Raw genomic sequence first — 12092 nt, forward strand, 5'->3', positions numbered from 1 at the left:
TATTCCAAGTTTTCCTTTATTTTTACAAATCTTCCACATCGGCAAGAGCAGCCTCCCAGCTATCTCGACAGTAGCCTATTTGAAAAGTATTTCTCAGTATTTACCTCATTAAGGTTTGGAATGATTGAAAATATATGCTGATGAAGATTGAGATTTGAAAACTCTCAATGTTGTATTGTATTTCAGCTAAAACTATTTGGGAAGTCGCAATCAGTTCCCGGATGCTTTACTGTGCTTCCAAATATATTGAAACTTTTTTAAAATTTAGTCATTTAAAGTTCAATGAAAATTGACAAATATTTATATTGCAAAGATATTATGTCAAACTGTTAAAAGACATAAACGGAAACTGTCTACTTCTGTGTTGTCTCGTACTTGTGGCTCTGTATAGGACTACTACAGACGCAGGGCAGCGATGAAACGCGCCATTCAGCGATTGTGAGTTGTACCCTACTTATGTTTATACAGTAGTGTCATATTTTTATGCTAATTCCTTCACAAAAATATATTAATCTAGCAGGGAAGGTAGAAAAATAATTTGAGGAACGTCATAGAGTTATTTCGAAGAAAGAATGCCTGGAGCAAAGGTCTGCTTTCAAAGAGGTATTAGGCATGCTTAACAGCGACAAGGCGCCGGAGAAAGATGACACATTGTCTCACCAGCTAAAATTTGCAAAAATTAAAACAAAATAAAGAGGAAATGACTTCGCAAATACGCAATATTTCGAAACAGTCAACAAAGTTTATACTTTATGTTATGAGCATTTCGGTAAGTTAATTGTGGCAATGAATACTATCATGTAGCTTGACTATATAGGCTACAATTTTATCTATTTCCCAGGCTTGAAAAGCAAGAGCTGCCCGCTTTCTACAACGAAAATGAACCAAACAACAATTTTGAGGTGTGGCAGTTGACCTTTTATTGATTTATTGCTGTAGCTTTGTTATGCTTATTGACTGAACATGAAAAGGATTAACAATTTATTAAATCTCGAACGATGTGTCGGCTAGAACCTATTTGATATGACGTTATTTGGTACTGTAACGTTTTATGTTTATTTTTCCTTTTTCACCAAAGCCCAAACTGAACTTGTTTTATTTCTTTAGGAACAAAGATATGAAGGCATCCAGTCACCAACAAAACTTGTGATTAAAAGTCGCTCCCACGACTCCGGATACGCTGAAAACCATCAACCGAATCATCTATCAAATGGTTGGGTCCATCACTCTCCTTCAAGTGCTGAATTGTCCAACAGCTGTTCGTCTAGTAATGAACAGTCGCATGATATGATAAAATCCCCATGGATTTATCCTAAAAACTGTAGCTTCAAAGGAATCCCTAGCAATAGCAGTGCAAGATCTTCGTTTGCTTTGCATTCTGGCTCTGAAGAAGGATCTCTTAACACTCCACAGAGTCCTACAGGAAGTAAAGACTCTCTTCTTTCGGACGAGAGCTCAACTCACTTGCCTCATCTTGCTTACCAGCAACAGAGAATTAATAGATCTCATCCATCTTTTTCTTCAAATGAATCTTTTTCACGACTTTCAAGAAGCAGCATTCGAAGCACTTCCACAGGTATAAAAACAAGTTAAAAAGATTTTCATACAGTAGTATTAGTTGCATAATTACGTGGTATAAGTTGCAGTTTAATTAGTCAGTTTTAGTTGCATTCAATAACGTCACGAGTAAATTGTAACAGACCCGTATCAACCGAATCCCCATTAACATCATCAATCGGTCATAGACCTATCACTGCTAGCAGATTACGATGGCGATCGTTGCCTGTTTATTAATATTGTGCTATCGCAACCACCATGCATCCAATAAAATATACTTTCATCCACAACTCCGACTACTGCCCTTCGGCATGTCTCTGCCAAGACAGGTGTTTGTCAGCCATAAATACCACTCTTTGCAAGGATGTCCGAAAATTTTTATCATTCATGCAACAATCAGTAATCTCATCATGTTTCTACAAACGTGGCACAGTGAAACAGATCAGAATCCATATCATCAACCATTGAGCCTACCATCTTCCGTCTGCCATAATGGAGAAGATCGTTGTATGTCGAGTAATGTCTAGCTGCTCTGCTATAGCCTCTCGTTTGTTGACATGAAACAAAAAGGCCAGCCTTGAGTTCTGGGCTCAAAAGGAACGAACAACGATCTACACTTTCAATAGAATTGCGAGGAAAATGACGACTTCAAAAAACGACCAAAGACAAACTTTCAATTATTTGGGAACATCAATGAAAGCCCATGTAAATTTGAATATTTGTTTTTTAAAGCCATGGCAAATGATTTGTGGTAACGCATATTAACGCGTTAAATGCATGTGTGAAATCGTGTTTTCATCCTGGAGAATGTTTCCGAGAAAAAAATGTGCAATATGAATGTGTATTCAAAAATTCCCATATGAAACACATGAAAATGTGGTATTTACCAGTCCGCGAGTGTTTACGATTTTATAACTTTTACGGCCCAGTTCTTATTCCGTTAAATGTTACCAAATGGGTTTTCACTAGGATATTACAATACAACTGCCATTTTGAGTTTAATTCATCCCACTTATCAGAATATCTCAAACTATCTCAAACAAATTTCTCCAACAGGTGGACAGTCTGTCGTTATCGGTTGAGCATCAATGTCTGTCTGAAAAAAATGCAAATCGAATATTAAAATAGAAAATAATTTTTTTCCTTTATTTATTCTCTCTTTATTTTTACTCCATCTCCCTGGAACGGGTGGATGACAAAATGCTCTCAAAAAAACATTGATTGGGTGCCCACTGAGACCTGTACTAGGTCTTCCAGATACTTATTGGTATTTTTCATAGCGGACATAACGATCGTTTCCTTGACATCATAACCGCTTCACCCAAACTTTGGTAGCAACAAAAGGTAAACATGTCAAAAAAATTTCCATCAGTTTCGAATCTTATCAGACACGAGGATCTACGTAATAGATCTTACAATCAGACTAAGCCATTTAAAAAGGGGTATCAATTGAAGGGCATAACTGATCAGTTACGCATAAAATGTCGGAATGTCACTACATAGCCTACTTGAAATAAGTCATTAAAACTACTCATATGTTGAATTTGAGATATTTAGCAGGCTACTGCCTATTTTGCTCGACCAAACATAGAATTTGGTTTGAAGCTTGAGAAATTAATCTTTTTTTCTGGCCCTAGAAGCTTTTGCATCAAAGTATTGAAATGAATGAGATGATAATAATTAATAAGTGACCAAATGAAACAGATGAGAAAGTATTTTCTTTGTTGCTTAATTTTTGTTATAATACTGTTAACTTTGTATAGGGTCAAGTCAATTTTACCACAATCGCTCATCTGACGATGGACAACGACAAATGTATCCTTCATCCGAGTGGAATAGTTCTTCTTCCTTAGCAGGTTAGGGTACTTCAATGTAATAAAAATTTAATTCAAAGAGGCTGTTTTGCCTTATGGGTCTAATCGCACTATCACTTCAGCGACTAAACGACATCTCTATTTCGGTGTAGATATTGATAAACTTGCCCACCAGCTTGCGGAATCTAGTCTTTGTTGCACTTCGACTCCAAAATTCATTAAAGATACCACTTCATACTGGTATAAGCCAGATATTACCAGAGAGCAGGTTAGTGAACAGAGTGTTTCACTATTTTACATTCTGAGGGTTTCATAGTGCTATCACTTTCCTTCTTAAACTTTGCCAAGTGGTACTCTAAAAAGGCTCTGCGTGTGGTTTTCGATTAATAAATAGATTTCTGGATGCGGTTCATAACTTATTACTTTGTTTGAATAATTTGGACTTTTGGCTCAAGTCCAAACGTTTTCAGATACTGTTAGAGCTATCCTTTGGAAAATCTATTTAATTAAACCACTACTTGCTTCTAAAGGCCATGGCTATGCTTCGGACAAAGCCAGAAGGAAGCTTTGTTGTGCGGGATAGCAGATGTTACCCAGGGGGGTTTGGTCTTGCGGTAAAGGTGCACCAAGTTTCGCAATCCGTATTAACAACATCCAAGCCCAGGAGTAAGTAAAGCTTTATGACAGTTTTTCTTGGGCACATTTTGGGGCCACAATCGAAAAGTTGAAAATATTTTATTGGGATTTTTCTGCTTAAAAATGTTAGTTAGTAATATCACTAATAGCAATATAGTATAAATATTAGTAACATTAGCTCTACTGTATTACAACTTGTTTTCACTGACGTTAAACAACATAAAAAGTGGTGTGTTTTGCTGCAGGCGATACCGAGCTTGTTCGCCACTTTCTCATCGAGCCCAATTCCAAAGGAGTCAAGTTGAAGGGCTGTGTCAATGAGCCTGTGTTTGGCAGTCTTTCCTCGTTGATATGCCAACATTCTATCACGCCAATGGCTCTTCCTTGTAAATTGATTATTCCTACTGAAAGTAAGGATTGTGTATTTTTGTCGATTTTGTCATTTTTGCGTTGTTATTGAGAAGAAATAGTCAAATTTGTTAAGTTATTCAATGTTTACGTTTTGTCTTTTTGTTTTCATTTCACGCTACTGCACAGACACTCTGCTTCTGTATATCTGGTTTCTTTCAATCTGGAAATATTCTATTATCACGATCCAAATACTGTAACATTTGTGTTTTATTTTTTAAGTATGTTTGTGTTTTCAAGTGCAGTATATTTATCTGTTTGCAGATCAAGAAATACCTTCACCAGCTGGTGAAGATCGAAACTGTGTTGAAGTCTCCAATTCAACTGCCGAACTTCTGCGGTTGGGGGCAGCTTGTAATGTGTTATACCTTGGCAGCGCAGATACTGAATCTCTGACAGGACCCGAGGTAGCCCGTTTGTGTAACAAAGGCGGTCGCTTATTGACACACTGATTAATGATGACAATGTAATGATAGGAATGATAACAATATCAATGTTACCACGTTGGTTTTAATCTACTTTTACATAGGGTACCGTAGATGAGGGCTTCACTGTGTTTATTAAATAATTAAAAGTAGACTTACTTCTTAGTTGTTTATTAATTTGTAAATATGGTTATTATCCTGAGGACAAAGATTTTTACAATCACAATCAATCATACAGTAGTCAAGTGCTTCTTTAAAGTAAGGTCATTTGTTACACCAATTTTTAAAACTAAAAATGTTCAAAATTTAATGTAATCTGGACTGTTTATTGCTTTTGTTATAAAATCTATGCAATTCTTAGAACTTTTTAGGGAGGAGATTGTTTTTTTCAAACGCTAACCAACCACTCTTCCAGGCAATTGAGCGAGCAATGAGGGAGTGCAAACAAAACCAAAGTGATCCCAAAAAGACATCGGTGGTTCACTTTAAAGTGTCGCCTCAAGGGATTACTCTCACTGACCAGGCTAGAAGGTTAAAGCTGAGTGGGAATTTCTAACATTTGTAAAATTATTACTTTGACTTTAGTATTTTAATATGACGGCATTTTCTATCACGAGACGCTTGTGAGACGACAAAAACAAAATTGCGATTTAAATAAGACGCCTCAAAAAATATAGTAGGCTAACGATTTATCCATAAACCTAAAAACCTGTGCAATACTCTAGCAACATAAATGGTACTTCGATCGTGGGTTGAACGACAGTTGATCGAAACGATAATTGAATAAACGATAGTTCATCAATCGATAAAACTCGTGCAACAACAAGAAATTTGGAGGAGAGGATACATTTGGTGATTTGGATTTTGGAGGATTGAAGGATTTGAGAAGCTGGATTTTTCAGGGATTGAGGTTGGGGTTTTGGGAATGTTCATCAAACTACAATTCACCAAATCATAAATCTGCAAAATTCTAATCAAATTTGCCAATCTTCTAAAATCCAGTCTCTAAATTTCCTAACATCTCATTCCACCAATCTTACACTTTCCAATCCACTAATCTACCGAATTGTGATGTGGTTCCAAGAATGGCCCCTTGACAGAGTGATTTTCGACCAATCACTTCAGTCAACTTTCGTTTGATCAACTATCCCAATGGCTATTTAATCAGCTGTCTTCGGAAAAACTATCAGGTGGCGGCAACAAGTATAAAGCAGTAAAAAGAAATATGATAACTTATACACAGCAATGCTAATGTCCTCGATATGTCTTCAGTATAAAACCGTTTGTGATATCACACATTGATTGGCAGGCAATTTATGTCGTCTACGATAAAAATTTAGTATTGAAAAAACGTTTTGGCCCACTTGATCACTTCTCACTTCCAGAAATTAGCCTACTGGTGTTGGCCTATAACAAATTTAGCCAATCCTATTTTACTTATGACGCACACATCGTTTCCACTGATAGTCTCTTCTTTCATTGATTGCTTCTGATTTGGAGTTATTTACGTGAACAAAATATTACAACGTTTGTACTTTTTGCACATACCGGTAGCCTACTTGGATTCTTTCGTACTTGGATATTGTTAATATAGAAAGTGTTGATCTGCAGTTACGTTAATTAAGACGTTCTGAGGTAATGTTGCCAGTGGTTAACAGTGAATTTTCTATTACTAATGAATTCAAAGTTACATCAGTCTAATACAACGCTACGTCGCTTGTGTGCTTGTTGCGGTGAATAACCCGAGTTACTAATACATTTCATCTTGTGTTTTTCAGAATTTTTTTCCGAAGACATTATCCCACCCTTACAATAACATATTGTGGGATGGACCCAAGTGCCAGCAAACCTAAAAATAGAAGATGGGATGCCTCAAGCCATCATGGACCCCCAGATGCTAGGTAACGAGTAACAGAAGACATTTAATTATAAGCCGTTTTTGATATTGTGGACCATCTGTTGATAATAAGTATTTGTGTGCTTGAACATGATTGCGAGAATTTAACAAACTGAATTTCAGTTTTGAGTTTCTAATGCAACAAGTTTTCATACAGCCTCTCGTGAAACCTACCTTATTTGACATATTGACATCCACTGTAGTATAGCTTTGGTAGAGAGATAATTCTTGCACATCATAGACAGATAATAATTGACAGCAACTTGATAGGACTGAATTGCATATTTCAATAGCAATACATAAAGTAAAAAGATCACTACATAAATTGGAAGGTTTCTGCAAAACTTTCTACCCTGGTCTAGAAAATAACTTACTTCGTCTAAACAAAACAACAGATATTGGCAAAATGTACAATAAATGACTGAAATTAATTACAATCTGCACTGAGCTACGTACAAATACAACTGAAAAACAAGCACAAAAAGTGTTAACGATCTGTTATAAACTATGCTGGGGTGTGATCACAAGACAAGATAGCGAGCGGTAATAACATTAAGGAAACCAAGGAAAACCACGTAACAACATAAAACAAACGTAACTTAGTTCAAATTTTAATAAAAAAGAAGGGGCATATTTCTTGTTAAATTTGTATATCTCCCTTCCTAATTCGAAAATTATTTTTCAACCCTAACGTTTGTGTCTTTTGCAACTTCAACACCTTTTTCACTATTTAGTACAGTGAAATATGTAAATACGTTGAAAATGGCTCATTTGAGAATACAGGTAAAAATTTATCCTGCAAAAGTTTCCCATAGCAAACAATACCCTTTGATACAGCTCTAATAATAATAATCAATCATGCCTGATTTCAACCCTTCGAAGGTTTTTCTCCATTTCCTTTTCTTTAGCTTGCTGATAGGCTGTATCGCATTATTTTAGCAAATAATTCACTTTTGTCTTTGAGACGATAATGCCAAACTGAAATGATCTTAGTCCAATTCTCCGTCGCATTTAAAACTGTATTGATGCAGTTCTCTTTTTTTTATTAAGGTTTGGTTGATGTTGCATGATTTTAACAGTTCAACTTTTCATTTCTCTTTTCTAAATCTTTATGTTTAGTCAAAATGTTTCGAAAATCAAACTGATTTTAATTTTGTCACGTTTAAGGGTGACTTAACTAATGTGAATGCATATAACAGTTGCACAAATCAAATATGCTTCTTGGACTTCAGTTTGCAAACAACTTCATTTTTTTGAATCAGATTTACATTCAATCTACTTTTTGTGTTTTATTTAATTTTCAATTTCATTTTACTTACTTTTTGTTTTGTAGAGTATTTGGATTTGTTGCCAAAAAGTATGGAGGCTCAATTGACAATAAATGTCACCTCTTTGCTGAACTAGATCTAGACCAACCGGCTCCAGCCATTGTTAATTTCGTCTCGAAGGTTCTTATCGCCTCAAAGTGAATTGGTTGGCAAGAAAAAGAATTGGGATAGTGATAAAAAAATTTTTTAATCCGAAAGAATTTTCTTAATTCGAAATTCCTTGGCGCGACTTGTGTCAAGACAATCGGCTAAAGAAGCGGAAATACAAGTTCATCGTCATTCAGTTCACTTAAGGTGTAAGAGGAAAGTTTTAGCGCAATAAATTAACAATAATTGAAGCTAATGTTTATGTCTTGTAAGCTTCAAACTTGTGTGGAAAAATAGTAAGATATTACAACAGGCCGTCTAACGACAACAATTTGATACCAAAGCATCTTGAAAGATGGGCCAAGACTTGTGATATTGACTTTTCAGTCGTCAGAAAACCATCAAGATGAGAAAAATTAGCTTGCTGTTGGTGAAAAATAGTCGTTTTGATTCACTGCCCAAGGTGTGGCTTTTGATGACGTTTTTGTTTGTAAATAATACGTTATTTTGATTGTAGTGAGGTTTTCGAAGTAAAATTTATATTTTTTAATGTAGGCCTACATTAATTTCTTCAAACGTTTAAGAGAGTAGCACTTGGCCTAATTGGCCATCGTCGCTTTTGCTTTCATGGTTTTTTGTTGGTTTGCAGTTAAAGACTTTGAATCAATATTTTGTTTGTTGAAGCTGCATTTTCTGTACCTTAGGACCAAAAGTATTAATTTTGACCAAGGTTGAATAGTCACTGGTTCTATGTAAAAAGTGTAGCCTACATTCAATTCGTCGTTACGCTTTTTATTTGCCAGGTTCTATATTTGCAATATTTATGTTGATTGAAGTCCGCAGAACATTGCTATTAGGACGCTGTTTGAATTTTTTGGGTTTGTAAAATCTGAATCACAATTTTCTGCTATAAACTACATTTTGAGTCGCATGCTTTCCGTCAACTTGTTAACTATTTTTACATATAAATGTCATCTGAGATCAGTTGAATTTGTTGTAAATGTATCGCCACAATCGTTTCAATTGTGCAGAAAAACAACGAAAAGCAAAAGAATGAAGATTTCACGTGTTTACAAAACAAAAAATATCTATTTGCAGAAAATACGGTTCATTTTATGTACAGTATACAGTGAGCAATAAACATCAAATCAAATTGCAGAAATAATGTTAATAGCAATAACACATAGGCCTACAATATAAAAAAAAATATGTAACTTACTATAATGTCAGCATCATCTTTTTATTATGAAGTTGAATTTCTTTTTAAATAAATTATTAGCCTCCTAAAGGCAATAAGAAGCTTCTTGTCAGATTGAGCTCATCATAGCTCTGCATGCCAGCGCAACAGCTTTTGTTTTAGTGTAATATGCAGTATATTTGCATATTTTAATGTTGCTGTAAACTACTATTAAAAACAGTTTTAAGTCATCTTTTGCCTTTGCGCTGAGCTTATATTGTAATTTGAGATGCAATTGTAAAGGTTGAGAAGTCACACTTTTTATGGTATTTTAATGGAATTGGCCGTTAAATCGATGTTAAATAGCAATGCAGTTAAAACTGAATTCGTGCTATTTTGAAGCTGACCTAGATGTAAGTTAAATATAGCCCATATACTGCGATTTTTTGGTTTGTATTTAAAACCTATAACATTTATTTTGCCAAAAGATAGAGTCCTCGATTGAAAAACCGTTATCCCTCAAACATTGTGCAAAATATATCGTACTCAGTTACGGTAGCCTACCTGCTTCCCTGTGAGAAGATAGTTAACATTCAAACAACGTCCGCACTTACAAGCGAACCAAATTTATATCAAACTGAGCTTTTGCTTAATGATAGACCATCTTATGAATATGGTGCAGCCTTAATGTAATCTACAGTATTTCGACTGAAAATAAATAATTTTAAACGCAAAAACTTATTTATAGTGTTTGGATGTGTATTAACAGCTCTTATAATATAAAATCTAAATTTATGCCGTTGTTTTACTGTAGAATTACAGCGATGATTTCTTTAAAGAATTTATGGTAGCCTATGACCGTTGGCAGACATCGATTTATTGAAATTATTAATCGAAAATAGCCTACCTATGAAACATGAGGCACCAACGTTTGATATTAATACTGTGTGAGTTCAGTAAGTTACATCATTAACAAATCACTGAAGATGAGTTTGTCAAGAAAATGAAGTATATCTTCTGACGGGTGATTGGTCAAACCCACAACAATGCTTGATATAAACGACTCGGTTACATGTCTTGTAATACAAACGAATTTATTTTCACACGAGTCAGTTCAATCATAAACAGCTAAAAATCGATTTCGATCAGCTAGCAGCTAGATCATCTTCAATTAAGCTTATTCAAATAGATCTTATATCTAAGGTCTGGAGCGACGTTCGAAAGGGCGCCGGTTCGACACCGCTCAAGAGTACCCTATGCGGCTGTGTCTTTGGCAAGACGCTTAAAGGCATGTCTAAAGGTGGTCACGAAGATTGGCTTCCTTGCCTTCCCGTCCACTTAATCTAAATCTTCAACCACCGGGCGTAAGCCTGGATACAACGACATTGAACTGACTCGTGTGAAAATGAATTCGTTTGTATTGTAAGATGAGTTTGTTTATCAATGATAGTTAAATTTTCATCTATTGCTTCTGCAGCTTTGAATATAGCAGCTTTTCCTGAAACTCGTCCACACTTGCACTAATGCATTATTTCTTAGCTTTATTCAACATTATTGTTCTCTCCTTGAATTTGCAATGATGCCAACTTGTCGTTGATAGTAATGTGTCCAATATTGTTGTTTTCTTTCGTTTGGACTGTAAGTAATAAAGTGTAAACTCTCACACTTCGTGTCATGATTCTACATCATACCGTGGTGTAAGTCCGAGAGCAAATTAGTAGAAACATCGGGATCACATTGAGAAGTTGCATTTGATTAAAGACCATACTTTTAATAACAAGTTGTTTGATGCCTAACTTTTAGTTTATGTAGGCTAAAGGCGATTAGCACTCACACAATGGTCATGAAGCAAAAAGTGAACGAATAGGCGGATGTGAGAATTTCGTTTGAGTTATGTCATGGATAGCAAATATTGACGTATAGCCTACTTGTTGTCTCGTGATTAACAAAGGAAACTTCAAACAAATGTTTTTCAACCTCTCGAGTACTCAAATGAGTTCATCTAAGGTTCTGAATGACTCCACATTCCATAAACGAGTCAACTTATGAAATATTTTCGTTTAATTGCTGTCAATACTTGATGCATAACATTCCCTTAAGTCAGTGCTTCTCAACCTTTATTGTGGTGACCCAAACATTAAGGTTAAATTAAAAGCGAAAATTTGGCAGCCCTATTTCCAAAACTACGTTTCGCACAATGTTTTGTAAGCATGAAAAAATGAGCCACACTCATATATACCGGTAACACGATTAAACATAACAACAAAACGTCGAATTCAATTAATGTGAGCCTTGACTTTGTAGGCTATTGTTTCAACAGCTTTGTCAAAATTTGGAGCTATCTTGCTCAGTGCTAATGTCCTGTCATCAGTTTGAAGACAATTTTTCTCTTTTCTTTTGGTGTAAGCACATAAAACCCATTCTCACTCAGGCAGGTGTAGTAACAAATGGCAGGAGAGATTTTAGGCTACTGCGTGCGTGCCAACAAGTCTTTTTATTCTTGACGTTTGTCCAAAATTGACCAAGGGTTTCTTTCTTAAAGCAGTTCATCAATACACTGTCGCACTGAATGCCAATAAACTCCTCTTGACACCCAAAAATGCTTTGGCAGTTTTCAGGCAAGGTATCAACATCAATAGCAAATGGATTGCGCACCTGTTCCAAATTCTTTGCATTTTTAGGGATAATCAAATCAAATTCTCGTATCAATGAACCCAAATGCCTTTCTATGACAAGCTAGACATCGCCAAAGCCTAACTCCGT

At 35.5% G+C, this 12092-nt stretch overlaps 1 protein-coding gene across 2 annotated transcripts; it reads left to right on the forward strand.

The window, feature by feature from the left end:
* Positions 1–281: 281 nt before the first annotated feature.
* LOC145774190 (tensin-3-like) lies at positions 282–10992 on the forward strand. 2 transcript variants are annotated; one of them, XM_082585361.1, is made up of 11 exons: positions 282–438; positions 842–902; positions 1108–1576; positions 3321–3413; positions 3524–3639; positions 3902–4037; positions 4253–4417; positions 4680–4822; positions 5256–5371; positions 6619–6741; positions 8071–10992. In XM_082585361.1, exons 1-11 carry the CDS (start codon positions 416–418, stop codon positions 8204–8206), a joined length of 1581 nt encoding a protein of 526 aa, XP_082441487.1. In that variant the 5' UTR covers positions 282–415; the 3' UTR covers positions 8207–10992. The 2 variants fall into 2 exon arrangements, with proteins under 2 accessions (XP_082441487.1, XP_082441488.1); XM_082585362.1 differs by lacking the exon at positions 842–902 and having other exon boundaries at positions 282–769.
* The last annotated feature ends 1100 nt before the right edge of the window (positions 10993–12092 follow it).

Source organism: Aplidium turbinatum, chromosome 7, assembly GCF_918807975.1.
Source record: "Aplidium turbinatum chromosome 7, kaAplTurb1.1, whole genome shotgun sequence".
Lineage (NCBI taxonomy): Eukaryota > Metazoa > Chordata > Ascidiacea > Aplousobranchia > Polyclinidae > Aplidium > Aplidium turbinatum.